The sequence below is a fragment of the Anser brachyrhynchus genome, assembly GCF_964034855.1.
Source record: "Anser brachyrhynchus genome assembly, chromosome: 2".
NCBI classification, from domain to species: Eukaryota; Metazoa; Chordata; class Aves; order Anseriformes; family Anatidae; genus Anser; species Anser brachyrhynchus.
Window position 1 is genome coordinate 99,910,798 of NC_137695.1, and position 25,881 is coordinate 99,936,678.

At 39.2% G+C, this 25,881-nt stretch overlaps 1 protein-coding gene across 5 annotated transcripts in view; it reads right to left on the minus strand.

Moving 5' to 3' along the window:
- Nucleotides 1-25,881, minus strand: part of ZNF407 (zinc finger protein 407) — a 336,771-nt gene that overhangs the window by 197,297 nt on the left and 113,593 nt on the right. For all 5 annotated transcript variants that reach the window (XM_080581095.1, XM_080581096.1, XM_080581097.1 and 2 more), the window contains one exon: nucleotides 6,255-6,329. In XM_080581095.1, the coding sequence (XP_080437221.1) occupies nucleotides 6,255-6,329 (75 nt within the window). The remainder of the gene's footprint in view (nucleotides 1-6,254; nucleotides 6,330-25,881) is intronic.

The following is a 25,881-nucleotide window of genomic DNA, read 5'->3' on the forward strand; positions in this document are numbered from 1 at the left end:
TTTAAAGTAGCGTAACTTACTCCGCATAACTGCCTTCCAATCCTGTGCAGGCAAAAAGGGATTTAGAGATATATGGCCATCCAAATTCCTATCCTGTCGGCCTGCACGGTTGACTTACACAATGGAAGAAGCAATCTGGGACATACAACTGGAACAACTTACTTTCAGTTGACAGCAAGAGAGGAAGGATCAGTTAATGACTGACTACTTTTTGGCTAATGGCATGCAACTACAAACCGTGTTTTCCTTGGAAACTGACTGTTGTTAAAAAAGCTTGCAGCTTTCAGCAGCTGCCCCCACCGTCTTCTGCAGCCCCACAGACAATGTTAGTGTACACTTGCCACTGAAACTAATAGCTAGGCTCTACACGGTACTTGGTTGTTTATGAATACAGCGAGATCATCATTTATACCTTGTTAGGATGCTTAAAATTCGCCAGGGGTGCTCACTATGGGCAGTGTGCATCCCATTAAGTGGTGCCTTTATCTTCTATCCATAGCTGCTGAGCCTTCCCAAAAGGAGGACTGTTGCCAGCCACAGAAATTTCCAAAACATTTCACATCATATCTGACAACTAAAATTAACTTACCTCAGACATCCCCTCCTTCTGAACTAAATTATAAGATTGCCAGGGTTTGATAGAAAGAACAAATAAAGAAAAATAGTAAAATAACTTCATTTTTCTACAGTCCTATTGTTTTCTTTTTATACAGTGCTGTTTGATACGATACAAACTTATCACCTGCCTTTGTGAACACAGCCTTCAAAGGTATAAATGGCTGCCTACTCTTTTCTCTCCTTTGTTGCGAAGCAAACGCATACTGTGGGTGTACAGACAAGAAGCCAAGAGGAGAGCTAGCTGTGACTTTTGGGCACATCAGCTGCTGCCAGCCCTGAAGGCTTCCTCACACTTCTTGTGCCAGCCACTGGCAGGTAACCGCACTCAGGACGCGGCGGACGTGGAGCCCGTACCTACGTTCACAGTCTGACACACTACAGCACCAGCCAGGAGATGTGCTCCACAGCAAAACACTGCTTTCAAAGCTTAAGTACGTAACCAAAATACTGAGAGCTTGACGTAGATCTTGAGTAAAATTTTAGCTCAGAACCGGTGCTAAAGCATTGAGTCCTGTCCGCTCTCTGCTGCTCATCACAAGCTTCATGCTAGCAAGTACTTGAAGGAAAAGCAACGTTTCCTTCCTTATCGATGTTTTTCCACAGCAACTCTCCAAGGTATTTTTTAAGCCGTTTGAAGGAAATGATCAATTAAGTATATTTTTCATTCCCATCCAATTAAACTAGTAATGTTAGGTTTCTGTGGGAAAGCTCAAAATTATTAACAAGAAGCAGTAAAAGGTGATCACAAGGCTTGATGGCCAGACCAAGCACGTTACCTTCCAGTGGTTATGGGGAGCTTCTTGTCTATGTATTAGTGTGCAACACCACCACCACCTCTAACTGCAAATCCGTCTGTGAGATAGTTAATTAAAGAACTCATTCTTTCACAACACAAGTTATTAGAAGATGATTACATACATATACGCGCATATACATGACGTAGCATTCTATGAATTTTGCCACCTGTTTTCCCCGAATCTGCTGTAACACATCTCAATCTTTTTACTTAACGTGGTAATATTACCAAAGATAGGCATATCAAGTAGTTATTATCAGAAATTTCTCTACTCGCACACATTTCAAGAGAAAATTAGAAGTTCAATAAAGTAAAAGAGAGTTGGGCTGAAAGACTTCATTCACTTCTAGTTTTACATCCAAAATGGAAATATCAGGACATTGCAATTTATTACAAAACAGCATGAGGCAAGCTTTCTAAAGAGTTTACAGAACATCAAATCCCCATTCATTTTTCCTGGCTACTTTTCTTTCAGACCTCAATAATGCCTGCTAATGACATACCATGCAGTCTCATACGTTTCAGGATAGCTATACCACACGTTAGTAGCATTTGGTATTCCAGAATACATGTGGTCTTATACAAGTACATTGAAAATCATAGCTGTAGCTAGTCCTGTCACTTATACCAAGGAATGTAACTTTTAATTTCCTGTAGAAACTGGCAGCTTTCAAATATCCTATTAATGACTTTTGAGATCTCAGATACAAGTCCACCAGTAATAACAGTGATGGCATTGCTTAACCACAATGATATCTTTAGATCTTAGAAAACACAGGCAAATTTCTGGCAAAAGGAGTATGGACTCAGGGTGTGCTGCAATTTCTGGTCAAAATTTTCCCCTAGTTCTCTAAAACCTATCGATGTATTTCCCTGTCTATCATTAGTTATTTTTCTCCCACATTTAAAACGCTAGCACTGTATCCCATTTTTAAAGCACGTGAAAATATGCCAGAATGACCTTACAAAAACAAACATATTATTAATGACCTTTGCAGAAAATGTCTTGGAACACAGATTGCAGTTCAACACATACTTTTGATCCAAGAAACTTTATATATATATATATATATATGAATGATCCTATTTGATTCAATGGAACTACTCATATGCAGAGAGTTGTTTCAGAGGCAACTCATCATTTGCAATTCACAGGGAAAATGAGGTAATTAAACAACTGTCAGTTAAGGCCTTTCTGTTACATACTTATATAAAAATAGTTTAAACAGAAATATCAGATAGAATTCTAGTTAACAAAGTCTTCTTTACTGTAAAATGCATGTTGTACAATAATAAAGGTCTACTGAAAAAATGTATAAAAGATAAATGTGTTTCTGTATGAAAAATTTCTAAATCCAGAGTTGTCCTTTATAGCAGCTAGATTCTGTCTCACTGATGAGTGACTTAGTGATTTATTTTTATTTTCTTGCTCATATTTTTGTGTATCTTAAACTTAGTGATGAATCATCTCAGTTTCTCCTGCTTTGCCTCAGTTTACAGGTAAGTAACGTAATTTCTAACAGAAATTAGGACTCGGCACCATTAACACTATGGATGCATTCACCTCGTCCTCAACCACATTGTCTCCGAGACACAATAAAGGTGTAGCCAAAGATTTATCCTGCCAATAAGACATAGTTATAGGTCCCATGAAGATTACTGACACTGAAGTACCAAATATGTACTGGCCTTGGACTTAGCAGATAACATGCCAGTTTTGAGACACATTCAAGTTGACAGTAAATCAGTATCACAGTTCCAATAACAGGAAAAAATACCTTAGAGGAATTTTTGTGTTAAAACATTCCACTTTTCAGTTAGCTATTAAATGGTAATGACCATAATGGACTAGGCAGTAGGTTTCTTTGTGGCTAAAATGTGAAGACATTTCACAAGAAGGCTATTTTTTTAAGCTTCTGTGATTTGCAGCTGCATAACATTTACTCCCTTAAATCCATTTTGTCTTAAAAAAAAAAAAAAAAAACTCGAAACAAAAGATGTTTCAGTAGCAATCTTATTATGAATTATGCTTGTTTTCTATATCTGCATATGCAAACACTGCCACAGCCTCTATAACATCTCCCTTTTGTGGATACAAAAAAAAAAAAAAGCTATAGTTATGGGTTATGGAAAGCTAGAGAGAATAAGTCACTCTAGTTCAGTACTGCTTCACTAAATGTAAATGCTATTTTTTTCTCCCCCTCTCAGAACTCAGTGTTTGTCACCAAAAATTCTTTGCTGAGAAGTTTCTTAAAAAGGGATCAATTTCTCAGGGTGTATAAAAATATTTTTCAAGCACCCTTTTGAACTTATTTCAATTTTCTGTTTTTGATGATAGTCATGCTGACAACTTTTTTTGGTCCATCAAACTCTGTAGTACAATTACATGAATTTACTTTTAATAAATTACCATCTTTGCATATATCAGTCAAACCACAAAGACTAAACACTTGCAAATAAAATGCATTATTAATTTAATTGTCACAGCCTATTTAGCTAGCTTCTATTAGTATTTGCTATAATATGCAATGTATCAGAGAGCAGAATCAAATTCAAAACATAAAGAATAAACTGATTATATTGTCCTAGAGAAATTAAAATATAGCAAGCTTGCAAAATTATAATCAAGGCATTAATGTTTTAAATAGGTAAGAAAACTAGGTAACTTGATTTAGAATATGTTTATACCCAAAGTGATGCTTTAACATGCTGAAGAAGGATTTCTTTGGTTCCTAAAGCCATTAAAAGGCAACAAACTCTCCCATAATGAGAAGGGAAAGGTGGAAAGGAAAGCAACAGTGGTTTGGTATTTACTGCACTCGATCACGTGGTTTAAACGTCCACGATCACCAGTGAGGGACAGTTCCTAGAAAATTATACTGTGGTAGCTCTGCCACTACCATTTGATGTTGCTCTTCGTTAAGCTGAAGTGCCAGCTAAAAAGGTACTGCAGGTAAGAAACATCCTCAAGACAGATGAAGAAATTTCAGATGAAGAGAGCACAGAGTCACTCAAATATCGCTTGTTATGCTGGCCCAGGGGTGTGCAGCTGCGGATGGGGCACTGAGGCTGCAGGACAAAGCTCGGTTCTTTGCTCCCAGGGCAGCCGGGGCTGCGAACCTGCCACTGTGTGAAGAGGTGGTGGTGGGGGACCCCTTCTTCTTCTCCTCCTCCCCTGCATCCTCCTGCCACGCTGGCAGGCCAGGCTAAAAGCCTTTGAGGAATAGGGGAAGAAATGGGGAAAACAGAAACAGCCAGGCAGCCTTCAGAAGAAATATACAAACAGAAGCCAGCAACTACCCATTTAGACTGTAGCGTCCTGCTTGCTTGGGAATCCATTCCAAGACGATGATCGCTAAAAATATGCCTCTCCGGCTAAGACACTATATTTGGATATCTATTGTATGTACCCTTTATTGCGCACATGTTCACTAGGGTAACGGAAGTGCTCTCTATGTTGTATTTAGGATGATTACATAGTAAATATCCCCTTGTAAAAGAACACTGTGGTACTAAACGTTTCCAGTACCAAACAAAACACCAGAGCAAAACTTTATTTTTATTTTTTTGCAAGTGTTGCTCTACAACAGAAAACTAGCATAAACTTTAATACGATAACTGATTTTATGAAACTGTTACTCTTGTTCCGATGCATTCGTCTACATTTTAGATGAAAAAGAATATCTCAAAACTCTTTAAGTAACTGCGTGTTACGGAAATTCAGGTTAAGCATTTTGGAGAGGCAATCTCATAAAGAATACAAGCAATGCTTAAGCATGCGCTTAGTCAAACGGAGTGTATATGGAGTGTTAATTTAAAACTCTGCTCTTTGGTCACTCCATGATTTAATTGTGATGAACTTGTGAGGAAAGACTCTGAACAACTACCACCCCCAGTGTCTTTAACAGGAAATGAACATGACTCAGGAAGAGTATTCCTGTGGTCTCCTACAACTCATAGCTACCATTCATTTTCCCCTTCTTTTCTATTAAAAACAGGAAATAAGCTTTATTTATAAAATCTTACACTGAAAGAATGAGTTACAAGGTGGTAATACTTGAAACAAAATCAAGTGTCCAGCAACGAACCCTGCAGGTGGGATACATCCATTTACCCAGATGGAGAGGGAATATGCCATCTTTTGGCCATCCAGAAAACATCCAAGTTTCAAATTACCTCCAAAATTCAATGGAATGCCAATAGTTACACCACAATATGGCTAATACATCTGAGGCAAACTCTTCTTATCTGCAAACAGTGCAGCTTAGATTGCAAAAAATGGTTACATTTTAAACCATAGAATAAAAATGACCTGTTCTCTCTCTCTCTCACACAAAGTTTTCAACTAAGTAACTGTACATAATTGAAAAATTAAATATTTTTTATAAAGTCAAAACCTCAGATCTCTGTTCCTGCCCAACACTGAGGAAACTGCTTTTAATTCCTCTGTGACTTTGACCTCAGTAATCAAATAAATCTCAGAAAGCCATTTTAGAAAGCAGCAAGGCAAGAAAGAGGAAAAAAATATATTTGATTTTGTACTTGAAGAGAGAAATACAACTACAGAAATTTTGAGAAAATAATATCACCTGCTGAAACCAGCCCCCAAAGTTGCAAAATTTTGCATAGAATTGCTTTCTACAGCAAGTTTTCCATTGAGCCCTCCAAACATGTCATAAGCACCATGCTAGCAGAGCATTTAAGCATGTTAGCTCTCTCTGTAGTTATAGCTGAGCTAAAAGTCCAGGTGATTTCATTTTGGGTACACTAAATACTCCAGGTAGCCCATATTATATGAATGATATGAGGTAATATGAGAAAAAAAATTAAAGTGGCTTACCTTTCTTTGGGTGTGCCAACTCCATGCTTGCCCAGTAAATGAGTGTTCAAATGCTTCTTCATCACAAAGGCCACCCTGTCAAACAAACACACATAAAAAACAGGAAAATTAGTGTTTTTAATACTTTTATTTTTAATACTGACTTTTTCTGTTTTGAGCATGCACTTGAGCATATTCTACTAATTGCAAAATTAAAAACCAAGAAACAAACGAACAAACAAACAAAACGAACCATGCTAGACTACAAATTATATCTGGGAGTCCATTCTGTGATGACACTTTTTCTTCAGGTTGTAGTCACTTGGGTATTTCTCTTCCAAATAAGCAATCATAACCATATATCATCGGTCAAAAATTAGAAGAACTGTTTCTGCTTCTCTTTGCACATTAGAACACCTTATATAATATACTGAGAATACAGTCTTTTTTGCCTAAATATGCATTTTCTCATGTTAAAAACTAATACAGTTTCAGCTACACCTTTGAATTTATTTAAGCTTAATGGGCCCATCCTACAACCTTTCTTCATATAAGTAGTTCCATTTTTTTAATGAGAGTAATAAAAAAATACAGCAAGATCAGATGCTTTAATCACTGCTTATGTCTGGTCAAACTCCATTGTATTAATTATTTAAAGAGATATACATGGAAACAAATTAATAGCCTTAGTTATTTTATAGCCTTGTGAAAGAGGGAGGGGAAAAGGTGAAGCACACATTTGTGACTACATTTGGAGTGGGAATATGTCTTCAAACTGGCAAGACATTGTTCAAGGCATCAACAACAGCAGCAACGTTTACACTACCTGCCATTACGTTTGCACCAAACAAAACACAGATAATTTAATTTAGTTTTGGTGATATATGTAATGAAACAGACGGGAACCTATGGAGTGCCATTCTGCTGCTGATAAGACCTGAACATCAGTTTAATTATGTCATGTGACTGCTTCAAACAATTTAGATATCAGACTGAAGCTTCAAACTAAAACGCTTCTCTTGATAAGCAAAAATCGTACCGCTGTAACTTTCAGTGTGAAAAGGGCTTGCAAACATTTTTGTTAATTATGTATTACAGCTGTCCTTCATAAAGTTAATTACTAATAGCTGAAAGGCAATAGACTCTATTTGCATATGTACATGAAAGGCATGACATATGCAAAAATATGATTTTAATTAGCATTCCATGATATGAAGGGCTACAAATCAAACTGGCATGTTATAAGATTTTTAACATTAAATGCTGAATTCATCTGGACGTGTTTGCAGTAATGGACAATGGAAGGACTGTAAAAAACACTGTAGCATTATGGCATGTATGAGCCACAAAAGCCAAGAAAGAGTACTTTTCCTTTACAAATATGATAATGTAGTTTCTCCATGTCTGATCTACTTTGGGCACTTTCACATTATTACAGAGAATCTCTCTTGTGCATCCTTTAGGGTAAAAGAATATAATTTTGTCTTATTTAAATGATAGTGACTTCATTATTTTTACAAAAAGATATGAGAAATACCTTAAATACTTTCCCCTACACAATTTACAAATCTAGCAACCCAATCATTACATCTGTGGATAATCTATCACACTGCCACCATCATTACTATTCAAGTGTCATTGGAATTACTGTACGTAGGGAAAATAATTGTAACAAAATAAAATCATGTGTTCTGATAACAGCACAAGGCATTCAAAACATACTGCTCTCTTGCTTTTCGGCAGAAACCATAGCCATTTCTTCACAGCTGTGAAATGTACCTAACTGATCTTAATTCAGTAATATTTCTACTTTTTGCTACAAACCAACCCTTCTCTAAAAGAAAAAGAAAAATATTACCATGAAAGGATAATGTGAAATCGAAATTGTAAAGGCACGTGGAGGTTTACATGGCAAAGTGTCCTTACACCACATGGAAGGCAAAGGTCCCAACCAACTACGCTGTATTTCTAGGGACGCTTCTACAGAAGATTATTTTTTTTTTTAGAGCCTGTATACTTGAAGCTCCCAAACAAAAGCCAAACATTTCTTTACAGTGCATCTATAGGGGGTACAGATAGAACTACCTTCCTGTAAAATCAAAGACAAAGGCCTTGTTAATAATTTGAAGCAATTAATCTCCCATTAGCTGCTTCCCATCTTTTGCACCTTGGTTCTGAGGAACCATTTTGCTGCTGTTATACAGTACAAATAAAATGAAGAGTGACTCAATAAAAGTCTCAGCGCCTACTAGCAGTTTAAGCTTTTTAATGCAATGCTTGAAGACTTCATACTGAAGAGCGCAGCGTGACTTTGTGCAAGCTTCGAGTGCTCAGCACAGCTCAGGAACAGGCCCCCACCTAGCAGAAGCAGGCCTTGAAAATAAAACCAAAGTTGCTATTTTCATAAGAAATTAAGAATGAAATGCAAATATTTTTACCAAGCAACAGAGACAGCCCTTACATCAGAGAAAAGATATTTTTCCTTAAAATAAAAGCAAAGTCTAAATACCTTGATTGAGATGCTGGATTTGAGGACAACATGATAACAAGACAGGTGTGGAAACCATTTGTTTATGCTTACCAACCCCTACAGGTGATTTTAAGGGAGAGGTGGTATCAGGTGCTTGCTGGCTTTAAAAAACAACCTCAGAAAGTGTTTTCAGTACATTCAGCAATTTGGTTTCCCACCAATTACTGATTTAGGAATCAAAAAATATTGTTTTTCTCTCCACCACCAACTAACTTACCTCCACGGAGGTACATCAGTTATCCCTAAGATACTACCAGAATTGGATAGTTAGACACGACTTAGCCCTGGTCTTTTGAAATGAATCTTAAAGAAAGTCTGTCTGGCACCATTAAGGACACAAGGAGTAAATGCGTTAGATATACGTTGCTGTAATATATCTTAAAATCAGGGAGAATCCTTCCACAAACTGCAGTAACCACCAGTTCGGGTTTCCCTGAATTTCATCTTTTTTTTTTTTTTTAATTCTAGTGGAAACAAAAACGTTCAAATGCTAGAAATTAACTGGTTTCAGAAATGCAGCAAGAGGGAGTAGGAAAAATCTGTAGTAGCCATTCTCCTATTGTTTCCAGTACAAGCCAGCAGCAAACCAGGCCATACTATAGGCCTGAAATCATTTTTACAAAATCCGATCTAGACATACTCATCCACAACCCACACGAAGATGAGCAGTCACTGCCAGCTGCTCTCCCAGGGGTCTTAGGGCAGAAATGTCCATCCTATACACCCAAGTCATGGCCAGCAAGAGCTCCCCCCATTCAATAGGAAGACTGCTCCTAGAATTGTCTTCCGGCTCTGGAAAAGATGAGTATGCAGGATTTTATTTGCTTGCAGTGGCATTCTGGTGGTTGTATTGTTGTTGTCGTCTGTGGTTTTGTTATTGTTTGTTTTGTGTCTTTTTTTAAAAAAAAATTCTTAGTGATTTTCAACTACTCTGGCTCCAAACTAGCAAAATCCCCCAGAATATGTGCTCAATGTTCAAATTCAGGTTAAATTAAAACCAAGTTGAAAAATGACAAAAGAGCTTTACAACAGTATCCACACTCCCTACGGACAGTTTTTTACACATGAACTACAACTAAAATTAATTTTCAATCATAAATATACAAGCACCTTTCCCAAAATAAGTTTGAAGAATATTCTGTTTTCAGTTTAGAAGAGTTGTGGCTTTGCAGGAACGTGTCCACTCATATTCCATGGCAGCCTTTAAACAGCTCTTGGACTCACTCTGAGAAAGTCTGTAACTGATTTAGGAGCCTCCAAAGACTTGTCTTCAGTTATAAAAGCATATTTTAATGTACAAAAGAAACAAAGGGAATTCTAATTCTGAGAATAAAGAAACATGTTGGACAATCTTGACTTCCACTTTTCATTCTAGTGTAATACAAGTTCTTCAGCACGTGCAATGTTTATCATCACAGTACCCAAGGAAAATGAATAATCTGTCATGTATTGTCTGTTCTCTCATATTCTCCGCAGGGAGAGAATTGTGCTCTGTGAAGTGTCTTATTTTGAGAGGGCAAAAGATTCTAGGTTTTAATATGTTTTGAATCTATAAAAGCTTTTTTCTTTTTAATACATGTATTGCTCTGTTAGTGGAAAGCCACGTTAAAGAAAACAAACGCAAACCCAAACAAGCATTCTGGGCCGTAACGTCACGAAATCTGTGATGGTCCCGTATTTCCTGAGCGCCTACCGCTCAGCCTTGGCCTCGTTCCAAGGAAGGAGCTACATCACAGCTTACCTCCACCAAAAAGTCACTTGGAGCCGTGCCAACAGGCCAGCCGTCTCATAACCCACCTGCGGAAGAGGACCAGCACCACAATTTATTTTTGTGGGACTCTACAAATGAGGTACCCAGCAGTTGAAGAGCGATTTTAAATCACTTCGCAATGGATACACAGCTCTCGGCAACTGCTCTCGGAGAATTTATCTTACAGACAGCAGTGTTCAGTGATGGCAGAGAAGTCCAGGAGAACAACAGTGAATATCTATCCTTTATTCATATTCTCAATATCCTTTACATCTCCTTTAAACTGTCCAGAACCTCTTTATATCTGAGTTTAACTCTGAGAATACAGGTAAGCTACTGCATGAAGCGTACAGGCCCCACGTATACAAGATGCTTTAGAAAGCTCCTTGAAAGTCTTTTTCTTATTATTTTCTGAAGTAAAACAGAATGTTATTATTATCAAATTATTAGTATTTAGATCTTTTATCTCAGTCTTCTCATAGGTTTGGGGCACTCAGAAAAGATGGGATGGTTTTCCATTCTCGATAAATCGCATGGGAGATCTGACAGCTTCAAGGAATAAGAAGAACAAGGATATCTAAAACTTTTATGCTCCATCACAAAATATGAAGAAATAATGCATTATTCTGTCTGCACTGGCTTTTGTTTTCCATGATCTGCGCTTGAATTCCTGTCCCTGTCCCTTCATCTGAGGCAAACTGCATCAATCATGTCGAGAAAGAGGACAGTACGTTTAGGCAAGTAAACAATAACGCAGACTCAGGTGGTTCTTATTCCAGGAATGAAGTACCCTTGCTCTTTATAGTGTCTCGAAATGCACTATAAGCCTTAATTGTTTGTAGCTGAATGAGTGGTTCACGTGGAGTCATGCCATCAGGGGTATCAATTACTAAAAGAAAGAAATAGTCCAGTTTCCCAAGGAATATCGTGACCCACATGAATTTCAGTGTGTCAACAAAACTTGTATGTGCAGTTACGGATTTGTACCTGTTCTACATATAAATACATATGCATTCAAATCAGCATTTGGTCAAATAAAACTTAACAGTCTATAGGAATTTAAAACTAAGTTTTTAAAATCTTTAGTTTATATAAAAAGTTTCTAGCCGAGTCTCATCTCTCTGGCAGGATTTTGCATTCAGCAGGTCAGCTTCAGGAACAAGAATGCAAAGGAAAAGGCGGAAGTGCCCAGAAAGCAATGGTTTTCTATAAACAAGTAATCTTTTTTTTTTTTCCCATGCATCAAAAGTCTAAATTCCTGGGAATTTCTTCAAGTCCATCATTCGTGGATGTTTGCTGATTCTGAAAGGTCCAGACCGGGGTGCTGATAACTCTCTTGCATGACCGTGCGCAAGGGACTCAATTTAAAAGAAAGTATCTGGCAGGGCTGAGTCTGGTGTGGAAGATATCCAGTAGTCTGAAAGGCTTCATGCCCTTTGTGACAGGATGTCAGGTTCGACTAAATATCTGGCAGGGCAAAGTCTAGTGTGGAAAACATCCAAATATCTGAAAAATTTCATGCCCTCAGTGACAGGACGTCAAGTCCTAGAACCCCGTGCAGGAAAGCTGGGATTTCCAGCTGACTCATTTAGCAGCCAAACGAGGCAGGTCTTTTCACTTCCAGCTTGCAATTATGATCATTCTTCTTAAGCTAAAACAATCAATAGCATTTCAGAAGGTTACCAAGTCATGTGTAATCACTCAGGCTGCGATGCTGAGAGTGCTGTGACGTGCTGGCTTACACTCCCTGCTGACCCCATGTGTTAAAGAAGGATATGGCTATTTTATGCTCCACCCTCACTAACACTAGTGATTGAACTGAAAAGTAACGCGCATACACCTGGCATGCATACCTCCTCCTTCCTCCCCATCTTCAAGTGCAAGTGACTTGGCAGACAGGAAAATGCAGACTTTTTCTCTTGGAAAGAGAAATCAGAAGAGACAAATAAGGACAACTTTGCCCTCACCAACAAGACAAGAACCAGAGCACTACAGCAGGACCACAATAATTCATAGAACCTAAAGACAAACCAAAATTTTAAATTTCCGAGAATTATCAGGCTTTCTGCCTAAAGTTTGAAACTTTTTTTATTATAATTATTATTTTTACACTTTTCCAAGCAACAATCTGGTATGCATTTCAATTATTTATTAACTTTTCCATGGAGATGTTTTATTGCCAAAGTTCAAAACCCAGCATTTTCAAAACCGAATTTTATGGGACAATGCAATCATCAGTGCAACCGACTACAACCTTCTCTTCTAAAAATACCTCATATCAATTTTACTGTGTTACTTGGAATGAACTAGCAATGAAACCAAGAAGCCTAATAAAACAAACAAACAAACAAAAGTAAAGAAAAGGGAAAAGACCAACTTGTATTATTGTATTAGCAGAACACCTGTACACAGCTTGAACCCAAGGTAGACTTGAGTATCACAGCAGCTACTGTTCCTGACTCGCTTTGAATAGGCTGACAGACAACAGGATTGTCAATGTGCTGTTCAATGACCTGCATCAATCTCAGGAATAATTTACTGCTATATCAGACAGATCATTATGGATGAGTTGCGCACTATCAATCAATCGGCTGTGTTGTTCCTGCATATTCCTGCATCTATCATCCAGAAGAGAGAGAAATCCCTCAACATATTCTTGTTGCTTTCTGCCACCAATACGTGTCCCTCAAGATGCAAAAGAATTATTAGTCTCGTGGCCATAAAGTAGTAGCAACGAGCACAATTATCTGCTTTTATGTATTCTGGCATAAAAGAGCTGGGCACAAAAGAAGAGAAAACAAAACTGAATAAAACAGAAAACATCCTCTCCTGCTGCTCTCAAACTGACCTGGAAAGATCAAAGTCGCATAGTCCTCTCACTTCCCCTCCTTTAAAAGATGTATTTAGTTCAAACCATCGAGGACAGAAATTAGTCTGCCATTGCTAGGACAGACGCCAAACGAGGAGAACATTGGTAGTATCTACCTCTCTCTTGAGGGAGCTCACTTGTTCACCAATTATGTGCCTCACCTGAAGTCACTTATTTTGCAACTAAAACAGAAAGGTTTCCTGTAAGTTAGCTATTGATTCATTCTTAACTTTATATTATTATTATTATTATTATTATTATTATTATTATTATTATTATTATTATTTTCAACACGAAAAGCACCCTTTGATTGAAGATGAATGAATGACCCAAATCCAGACGCACAGCTGTACATCTTCTGTACATGACATTCAGTACAGCTTCTGTGCACTGAGAATGGTTTTCAGGAACCACACACTTTGCCTTATTAAAGGAGGCAGAAAGCCACTGCACTGCTTAGGGTATAACTCGTTGCTGAAAATGGGGCTTAGATGTTTCAAAAGAATCTCACCACATGGCTCAAAGTGCACAAACTGGTCTGTATGGTTAAGCACTACTGCATGGACAAATACTTCAATAAATGATGCTGCTTGATCTTATATATAAAAACAATATGCCTTGGATCATTCGAAACACCCTCAATACAGTTTCAGATGTGCATGCATAAAAAGTGACAGAACAGGGCCCAAAGCATTATCCACTTCACAAGACCACAATCAAGCACCATCAGAAGATCACATCTGCTGTCTCTAGCCTCAAAAACATGCAAGCTGAGGCAAATACTAGTCAGCTTAAAGTAATTTACTACAGGATTTCTCTAAAAACAAGAAGCATATCTTTCCTTCCAGTACCTACGCTATCTCAAATAAACAAAAGAGAGCCTTCAAGTGGTCACGTCCTGTTGCCACACTCCTGTACGGAATTCCTATACAGAATTTGGAAGGATCTAAAATTCACAGCAAAATATCATCTATGAATAAACTAAAAATTAATGACCAGTGAAACGGGTCAGACAAAGGAAAAAAATAAAAGCAATCAATTTTAGGAAATGCATACCTCTTTTAATTTTCCCCAAACACCTATGTTTAGTAATGAGGCTGAAGTTGTTCATGCACCATTACTAAAAATAACAATCTTCTCGAACAATGTGCAACTGGGTATTCTTCTCAAGCATAATAAAATGTAATAAAATTTTTGTTTGAAACCTGAACTTTCCTTCTGAAGTTGAACTGAGCTACCATCCGTCTAAATGTCCACAATTCTGTTATGAAGTCAAATTGAAGATTGGGTAGTAAAAACTGAAATAAATAAGAGATTGCTTGTACAGAATATTTGTAAACTGATAACAGGGAGTAAACAAATGGCTCTCTACATATTTTGTTTGCTTAATGAGCAGACTAAAAATAGCTGAACAGTGGCAAAAACTTTGAAGTCAGAAGGTGTTCACTCTGTCAGGAAATCACCTTACAAATACATGAGAAAATTAGTACCGCTACAAGAAATGTTTGTTTCAATATTCAGAGGAGTTAATGAATGTTAAGTGATAATGGTAGACAGCAGCACTGTGTAATTACATTTCTAAACACACCTTACCAAATCACTTCTAAGCTAAAAGAATCACATGTTCTATTAATTTTCATTGGTTATCAAACATCTGTAACTGTCACCTCTAACAGGTGTTTCATAATCTAACAGCTGCACAAAGTATGAAAAAAAAAAAGCCAAAAAAAAAAAAAAGGAATCACAACGCTTTCTGCAGTACCGCTACCAGCCTCTCAGCCTACCAGCACACAGGCTCTCTAACTTCTGAAATGCCACCTTAGGCTTAGTGTTTACACTGCCTTGCATCTAAAACAGATTACCATCGACATCCGGAAACATGACAATACCAGAGAACATCCTTGTTATGCTAAATAAGGCTCTAGGAACTCTATCGACATAAATCGAGGTTTTCAGCTACATATAAAAGGACACCTACCAATTTCGCCACCAAGAAATTGCTTGTTTCCTCTCTTTTCTCACAGTATGTACATCCAGCATTCCCATAACTGCTCCCTCCCTTTCCCATTCCTACCCTCCTTTCAGACATCGTTCTGTCTCCTTACCCATGACCCATTTCCCAGCATGTTCAGGACTTCGCCTATCGGCACAGCTACAACTTGGTGCAGGAGGCATCAGTTCCACCTATCCCCACCTTGCGTCTGGAAAGAGATGTCACACTAATCTGCTTCAGGACAAAGAATGGAAAGGATATTGCCTGTCACTATCTGCAAGCGTCAGCCCTAAAGTGTCTTCTCTCCTTGATTTCAGGACACTGATGGGTACATTGCGTTTTTCAAAGGACCGTGAACATGGTGCTCTCAGATCATCAGAGTGACATCCCCAGCTGATGCAAGGCACATGTCGCACCATCGTTTGGATGACTGAAATCAGTGAGAGGCTGTATCTCCAGGCACATTGTCCAGTGTCTTTTGAAGCAGTAATGGGCACCTGCATCTGAGTATCTGCAGAGTATGTTGAGCGATGGGTGGATGGATAAACACTCTAAAGTAGGATTTGCATGCACCACGTTCGTGGTCTTATGTTAGACATGTACCTATTGCCATGCAAAAGAGAGGCTGGCACAGACACGTCTAGATAGCAAGGTGCAGACAGATTGGTTTCAGGCAGTTCATCTGGATTCTGCTCGTACATGGGCACTAACAGCAAGGGAGTCTGGAGGAGCACCAATAAAATCCCAATACTCTACTGCATGGACAGGTCTTCATTCTTTATATCCCCAGCAATCTACATTCTCAGTAGTAGAAATGTCTAAGAAAGACGGTGCAGGCTATGAAATTAGTTCTCTCTCTTAATAGCACTGCGATTTCCAAATTTTGTCACCACGAAAACAGTAGATGTATGCAGCCACAGAAGTTGCTTCTCTTTGCAATTGATTTTCAGAGACCGGCAGGAGTAACCCGGGAATGTCCTGCATGAGAGAGCCAACCACCAGCTGCTGGGTTGCTGCTCAGCAGCACTGGGCAGAGCCAGGAATACTTGCCACGTGCTGCTCATTTCAACCCTCAGTGCCTCAGATTATGCTACAAAAGCATCGTTAGTTCTGCCTGGATGTTGAGGGACTTGGCTTCAAGAAACTCGGTCGTATCGCTCAGCATTGAGAAGGGCACTGGCAGCATATGGAGGGCTCATGCTCATGAAAAGGTGAATGTGAGAAGGGAAACCTGAGCCGGTCAGTACATATACGCACATGGTAGGATGAACAGACTAATGCTTGAACTTGGAAATTCTTCCAAGTGCTTTCAAGCTTTTGGGAAAGCCAGGGGAACTACAACTCTCAGTGTCCTAGGAGTTGTTCTGGAAATATCTGACCTTCTGCCATCCGTTTCTACAGAGCTGCCCAGCAATTTTTAGGAGCAAAGACTGCACAGGTTGCAAGTGCAACAACTGACCTCCATGAATATCTCATAATACAGATGTTTCAATGAGTTTCTGCTTAAAAAGGATAAAACCAAACAAATATACTTAATTGTAATGTTTTGCTCTTCCTGAACAAAACGTCACTTTAGATGCCGTACCTTCTTTTTAGCTGTTTAGAAATTGCACTGCAGACTGAGTTACCAGGTTTGAGCAGAGCTTCTATGGGAACAGCTATCTTAACAGTGAAATCCAAAAGACAAGGCTCTTGCCTGTCTTTAAAGGAAATCAAAACATATCTAAAGATAGCTGATTGCGGGCTGGCAAACATGTAGGGCCTGCAGTAGCAGTGCCACCATACATAACTCAATCAGTTCAGGAGATACAGTGCCTGTGGTCTTTTGCAAAGTTGCAGGGTACAAAGAAAGGAATGAGATGAATAAATTGGTCACTGTCTGATGACTGAACTGCTCAGAAGTCACACACAATCAGAAGTCATACACAATTTTTATTGACAATTTACCCGCAATTTGAAAACGCTGCTGGTGATAGATGGTGGCTGGAACTAAGAGTCTGCAGCGTGCTTGGTGTGTGACAGTAGTGAGAAACTTGCCCTAGGTCTTTGCTTGACATAGAAGAGCAAGTCCTGGTTGTTTTGTTTATTCCTGAGACTTAAATTCAGTTGTAAAACATACCCAGTTGTAAAACGCATCCTTTTTGCCTTACAACTAGACCTTCCACAAGATTGTTTGACTTAAGGTAGAAAGCAAAATATTTCAGAATACACACTCACCATAGTAGCTGCAATTGCATAAAAATAGTGAAACAAAGACAGCAGTACCTAATCTGTAACAATCAGAAGTGCCATCTATATGGATGAGCCAGTAACAACAGCCTGGCCAAACCAGAACACACTGGTTCCAGTCTAGGACAAAAGAAGGAAAGCCTTTGGATCACACGGGTTTCAATCCACAAAAAAACTCACATGGTATTTGTGTACACCCAAACGTGCTTGGAGGACAAGGAAAAATAAGGACACCCAATATGTACAAGGGCTCTCAAACCTGGCCATCCTTACCTCGGAGACCAAGAGCTATGGACGCTGGCACAAGATCCACCATACTGTACTTCTAACACTTGGCTGCTATGTTTAATGGTTTCATGTGATTAACACTTGATTTTTCATTGTTAAAAAATACTTTGGTTAGTAGTTAACATAAATAAAAACTTGTTCTGGAGTTTTCAATCTCAGCTGGAGTCTCATTCTCTCCAAATACTCCCTTCACAGCCAGCCCCAATCCCCCAAAAGCCAAGAGTTGTAACAACCTCTTCCTCCTGCCACTGAAACGGGAGGAGGCTGGCTGAAGAAAGCAACAGTGACTCTTAGAGGAAACCATGATACGCAGACCAGAAAGACTCTTATGTACTCTACAAGCACTACAGGCTACCAAACTCTCTCACGTTATGGCACTGAACATGGGGAGGTGTTGTTAAGAGCAGCACGGAAGTCTATCCAGATGAGAACTCCGGGTGCTCACGGTGCTGTTACTCCACTTCTCCCACGAGCAAGCGGTAACGCCTCTCACCACCTCAGCCACAGACTGAGCAGGAGAATTACTGGTCACTAAAGCTGCCAAGTGCAAAGTCTGGGGATGCCTAGGTTTGCCTTTGATCCGCTGTACTCACTTCAGACAAAGTCAAAAGCCAGGTGACTAGTGCTGAAATGGCCTTCATCCATCACCTCGGAGGCTGAGGGCTTTGGCGCCCGCAAGTTTCAGAGAGGCCGAGCATGCTATCCTTGTGCCTGGTCTGAGAGAGAAATGTTACTTCTCTGTAAGCAGCTTAAAGCTGTCTCTTCTGAGACTGTGATGCAAGAGCTGGCTGAAGGCAGGAGCTTGCTTAAAACTCTCAAATTCTAAGGAAAAGCTGAAGGCTTTCTTTGGGATTAATAGAGTACTCGCCAGAGATATAATTCTTATTGAAGCAACAAAGACAATAATAATAAAAATAAGACACCACATTGAATTTGGAAGGATGTTTTGCACGATAAAAAAAAGCTTTCTTGCAGCTCAGTATGGATGTTGCATGCATTAGCTATGAAGACTGTTATCAGTCCAGGAAAACCACGGAGTATAGATCAGACAAATCGGTACAGTCATAAAGATGATATCTGTGACACAGCAGAAGATGTTCTCTGGCAAAGAATATTCCAGTCTCGGCCAGCAGTTGAGATTTGTGTCCAGAAATGGTCAGAGTTAATCAAGCATGAGAAAGATGGGATCTATATACGTGCCCAACAGAATTAAGAAAAAAACTCCTTTGATCTCAAGGGCCTACATATGTACTTACTGAGCGCACACATGAACAACCACCTGAAGGAGAAATAAGATTTGCTGCAAACAAAAGGTTATAGCATGTTATTTAAAAAATAAAAGAGAGTTGATAAATTACTAGAAAAGATGCAATAAGAGGAATTCAGGTTTTTCTGCATTTTGCCAACCAAAATTCTGAGGGATTTAACTAGAAAAATAAATCACAAGACTTCAGTTTTATATACAAAGTGAAAACCTGGCCCCATAAAGAGACATAAACCATGTCTCTTTAACAGAAAAATTATTTTCAGCCTCAATGTCTTTCTGAAATGAAGCTTCAGTTAAAGGGCTCTTCATTTTCTGATCCTTGCTGTCGTCGCAGCCACAGAGCCATAGACTTAAGTGCTGGCATGAAAGGATGGGATCCCACAGCTCCACTTTCCACCAGTTTTTGGTAGGAAGGGAACTTGGCAGCAAAGACGGCGCACGTACCAACACGTGGCACTCTTCCATTTCCTTCTGTATTGCATCACATTTTGGTTTTCATGAAATTTACATCGTTAAAGTCACCCTTAGAATCCATCACGTACATAGGAAGATATGAGCAAAACCTGGGCTGTATAGTCCTGATTTTTTAGCCCTTTATAACATGAATTTGGCACATTTTAGGCACTTGAGCAATGCCTACCTTTTCGGCCTCATTTTTGAGCTAGTAGGCAAACCAGACCTAAGCTGCTGGGCAATCAGATGCTTTCGTCATGCTCTGACTCTGTCTTCACTGGACCATTCAGACAAACAGAAGACAGAACTGTATGTTTTTAACAAATTGCCAGACATGACAGAATTCTGACTGGTCTTACATGAGCTAAGAATTTGAGGCGATGTTTGAAGGGATGGACCACATCTCTCCTCATTTGATTGAAGATGTCAGTGGCTAGCAGATGACAGGATCCCCTCTACCTTTTTTGTTTAAATTTCTTCCTCCTATTTCAATGCAATGCTGCTCTCTAAAAGCAGTATCAGCCAACTTTTCCAGGGGTAGAAAAAATCAAACTAAAACATAACTAACTAGCAAGTAAGTAATCAGTTCTTGTAAGCTATTTTGCTTTGATTTCAAGGAATTCCAACCATATAATCAAGTAACTTACACCAACCTCTGTAAAGTATTACAGGTTGGATAACAGTTTTTTTGTTTGGCTGGGTTTTGTTTTTACAGCAGTGAGCTGCAGTTTTGTCATGGATGAAGCATACCAACACGCAGCACAGACCATAAAGAAACTTTTGATGACTTAAAAAATCATGAAAAATGTCACACGATCCTACAGGTCTATTCTGTATTCCTATTAGAGCACAGAAATTTTAAAAATATGTTCACAGCTGAGGCACCTGTACACAACAACGCTTACTTGTCCAAATGACCACCTGAAAGCACCAGAGGTCACACACAACCATGGGACAAGGGCATTTAACCCCCTGCATGCGACCCTTTGCTCAGCTGTGTCACTTTATGCAAGCAAAAGGGCTCTCATTTTGGAGCAAAAGCAGCTCCTCACCGTACCACCTGTAAGACCCACGCATCACAGGACTTGCCGCAGCCCGCCCACCAGAAGGGCAGAGGTGTCCCTGTGGAAATCACAGCTCCATACCAGATGGTTTTCGGCCAAGGAAGGCCTCAAATTTTAGGCAGTATAAAGTATTCTCTGCAGAGATGAAGTACATACAGAACGCTTTCTCATTTGTTTTAAACAGAAATAAACAAAGACAAATCAAAGGGTTATGCTTCTTTAAATTTTCTCAGATTAGCAGAACCACCAAAACCAGAACCTATGGCACAAATGTCTACACCTGGGCAGACCCGGACACACGATTTGGTTGATCAGCACACAACTTTTAGAGCACTGAAGAGCAGGCGATGCTATGTGCAACACGTAGCTGAATGGATGGATGGAATCCATTTTATAAAGAGTTACGAACAAAACAGTCCAAAATATTAACCAATAAACACATGCCTGGGTGAAAATGCCATATTATAAAATTACTGTAAAGATCCTCTAACTGTTCGGGGAAAAAAAAAAGTCCAATTTTCCACCTAAGCTGACAGCGCAGAGTTTTCTGATAATAAGATCCAAGGAACCTGTAAACCCAAGGCTCTAATTTTCTTATGGCGACTGTGTAATATTTTGCAAAGTAAAATTGACTGAGATGGAAGCTATTTTGCATGGTACAGTGGCGATGGCTAACAAATGAGAGTTTTGTGGGCTGAATGTTAGTCCCCTGCCTCATCTGCCACCCCTAATGACAGCAGCCACCTGCTGTTTTATTGTCACAGCTGGAGCCGGTTCACACTCCTTGGTGCTGAGCTCTGCCCATGAGCGCCAAGCTCTCGCCTCGCCTCATTACTTTGATGAACTTTTTATGGTCAGCACCCATGAAGACCTCATCTAGGACTATACAACCTAGATCGGCTTCAGGGAGTGCTTCCAGCTAGCATGAGGTGATAATACACAGTGACACTACGGCTGCTTCTGTCTGTCACTTAGTCAAGTCACCGTACTGCACTTCTGGCTCTACAGGGCCCTCAACAGGTAAAATGCCATGAAATTCTCCTCTATAATAAAGTTCCCTCTTTCTTTTTTCACATTGCAATACAGAGATCATGTCACACGAGCAAAAACTAGCTTTTCAAAGACGGATATGAAAATAAAAAACATATCATGCTGCTTATTATATATAAGTACAGATAAGAAATTGCTACATTCCCTAGATGTAAACCCGCTGCCTTCCTAAAAAACACATCCTGGCATTAAAGACAGCGACCATGAAAACCATATTACAGCTTGATTAACACCACCAAATATGGAAAAAATAATTACATGCATTTTACAACAGAAGGACCATTTTAACTTAAAGAACAGAAAGCAGAGAAACAAAAATCAAGCCGGTTAAATCAAATTACTACCCAAATGAATCCCCCGTGGAGAATGATATATGCTAGCCCCTCTTCCTCCCCCCCCCCAAAAAAAAAAAAAACAACAAAATAAAAAACAACGCACATACATTTATTAGATATGATAATATATCAAACCAAGAGAACAACAAAGCAAAGCCTTTTACGTTGTTTTACTTGCACAGGGCAGTCTGTTACTATCTCCTGCTAATTTAAAAGCAAATGTGATCGTCCTCTCCTTTTCAGAAATGGTTATACTAGCAAACACCCCAAATCTCATGTGCCTGTGTGCGTTATTAAACTTCATCAGAAAATTTCTTATTGAGATACTTAGTACAGACTGCTCTATGCTTGATCACTGGAATTTTACCCCAGGTTTACTTTCTGCAGTAGAAAAATCCTTCTGGTGACAACAGAGCTTTACATTTGCGCATATTTACATATATCATTAAGATTAATATATGTGCTATTAATAATAATTTCATTAACATTCTGAAATCATCAAATAACATTTTGACTTTTGAATGGCTGTAGGCTATTATAAGCCTAAAACCAGAACATTTTCAGTATTCATTGTGTAGCAATCCAGCTGATCAGTTTTGACAAATTCATGCAATGTTATAAGCCATTAAACTTCATTTAGTTTCATTTAAAAATTCCACCTAAAAAAAAAGCATCTGTCTTTTTTGTACAGACAACATGATTCCCAATAAATACCAGTTCACAAGCCTGTTGCATTTTTCAGTTTGAATGTTACTGAAATGTTTTGAAATTTCTCGTAAATACAGGTTTTGAAATAATATTTAGGCTACTGACCAAGGCAGAGCTGAACATCTCTAATGTGGTATCATACAGTTTAGCTCCTCCTGATGAGGGACAGTGCCGTGGATGCTCCACGCTTTACATAATAAGGTCCAGGTCCCTAAGACAGGTGGAACCTTAAAATTGTTGCAGAGCACAGATATTGTCCTACATTTCAGAGAATTTACTTATGCAAGCTTGTCTTTATAATCACCCTAACCTGTAGTTAGAGAGCCAGGGAGAAAAAAAAAAAAAAAAAAAAAGTTTTCATTCTGCTAGAGGCTGAGCATCTCCTGATCATCTGTACAGTCCTGAAAAGTATTCAGGAGAACTGGAGGACACACAGAAACCAGAATAACGAGGCCCAGAAATGTATAAAAATTCCTGTTAAATACAAATGAAACCCATTTCTCTACCAAAACAATTTCAACAAGAGCTTATCTTCTCCACGATCAGTTCAACAAGAGAACTTCTTGAGCACAGTGACCTATTGATCATATCCTTTGGAGAGTCCAACCTCAGAAGGGAAAATTGCTTTTATTAAAAAAAAAAAAAAAGGAATTCCCTTCCTTTGACTAGCTGATATATCTGTTAAATGTGTGATTTGTAGGCCTCATTTTCTACCCTTCAAAATGAAGTATCAAAGATGCAGCTTGACCACTGCAGGGTAAAATATTTAAAAATGGACAAACTGCCTCAGTGGACAGATCTATGGTTTCACCAGAATGACCTCACAATGGTGATGGTAATTTAATAATAATATCTGAGGTGTGCTGGTTGGTTTTTTGTTTGTTTGTTGTTTTTTTTTTTTAAAAAACAATACTGCATCAGCCATGGTATGCCTATTGCAGTCTTTGTGATATGGTGCAGTTAATCCATTTAAGAAGTTTCTGTTTTATCAATTTCTAATCCATAGCAAAACTCTACCTCTAAAGCCACAACTAGCTAGGTATATATTCACCTGTTGTAATGGAATTTTTTAAGGATGCATGGACATCCAAACCAGCCATGATTTTCTTCACTATGTTGCATGAAGTAGCCTGTATACATGTATAAGTGTTTGGAAATATTTTTCCTTTGCAACACTGTGTTGCTGTGGCATTATAACCGTGTTTTAGAGTTATATTCTAAAATATAACTTCAATTTATGCAGCGCTTACAGTTCACTGGTCTGTAATTCTTAATATCCCTCTATCTTCCACCAATTTTCATTTTAGTAGCTATTATTTAAAGTTCATTTTCCATGACCTTTCAATCGTGATTTTTTCTTATGTGACAACAAACATCAGTGCCATTTCTGACGGTGACTTTTACTGGGGTAGGAAAAGCAAACTTTTTAAACAGAAGCTATCAGAAAATCATCAGACAGTAACAACCTGTGGTCAGTATCAAGACGAGCTGCATGTGAACAGACAGTCTGGAGGTGACAGGATTTGTATCCAATTACTAATCCCCAGAGCTATTAAATCCCCTGAACGATAAATTTCTATAAGCTGATCCCTTAAGCCATCATCAGCCGGTCATGCTACTGTGTTCCAACAGGAACGACAAAAGGGGAAACACTTCATGTTTTCGATTCAAATCTCCAAGATATAGGACAGTCGTGTTGGGAAGTTCCTGGGCCTCTCAGAAGTCTTGAAAATGGATCCTATGAAAATAGGAATAGGCACAGGAAATTTGTCTTAACATAGATATTGTTTTCTGCACTTACTCCAAGCATACAAAGAAGCTTTCAAATAAATATATTTTTCCTTGCAGTGAACAGAAATATATGTGTGTTGTTTTTGTTTATTTTTTTCAAAAAACAGTTAAACTTTCATGCCTATTGTAAAAGAAAAGGATATTCATATGAAGGATATTGGAGACATTGCTGAGGAATTGTTCATCCTTTAAAAAAAATATTATCTCTGTAATGCTGCCAGTGTTAGTGTCAGGTTGGGCAATTAGCCACTTAAGTGTGAATAAGATCTGCCAAGAAGCTATTTCATTTTTGCCTCGGAATATTTGTGTATCTGTGAGCTGGTGTGTGTTTGTGTTCATGCATCAGTGGCATCTGGTTGTTCATGCCAGGTTTTCTTATCATACTTTTCTGCCTCTTTGAACTCGCACATTCCTGCAATACAAAATGGACACATCTGCTGATAACGTCAACGTACTTACATTCACAAGGAGAGATTTTGTGTAACTAGATCTGAAGTAGCCTTTTTTGTGTTCATTACCTGACCCTGTCTGTTTACACAGTACTAGAAGAGCTGTTCATGGGAAGAGCTCCAATACTGCAAGAACCTCTAGATGTTAAAAGACAATGGATGGAGCAGGAAATAGCATCCAAATACTCTCAGGCAAACCCCATTTTTACATTGTCTGAAGGAAATTCTCGCTTCTCATAGCAGACTTGGTTCAACAGGATGCTGAGAGCATCTTGGTATCTCCTCAATCTAGATTTCATTATACTTTAGACTCCTGTACATCCATCTGGGAAATTCCGTCTGGAAAGATAGACTAGTTCAGTTGGAAGGGACCTACAAAGATCATCGAGGCCAACTGCCTGACTAAAAGTTAAAGCGTATGACTGAGGGTGTTACCCAAACACCTCTTGAACACTGCCGGGCACGGGCACCCACCAGCTGGCTAGGAAGCCCATTGCAGTGCCTGAGCACCCTCAGGGCACAGACACGGCTCCCAGTGCCCAGCCTGACCCTCCCCTGGCCCAGCTCTGTGCCCTTCCCCTGCGTCCTGCCCTCGGATCCCAGGGCAGAGACCGGAGCCTCCTCTGCGCGTCCCCTCCTCAGGAGGTCGCAGAGCGCCGCGAGGCCGCCCCTCGGCCTCCTCCTCCCCAGGCTGGACAACCCAGGTGTCCCCAGCCTCTCCTCACAGGACAGGCCTTCCGGCCCCGTTACCGGACTTGGTGCCCTCCTCTGGATGCTTCCAAGCACCTTATCTTGCAAAGGTGAGTATTTACAAAATATACCTAGCACACACTGGACTACAGCACAGCCAGACTAGGGTTACTGCCTCATAA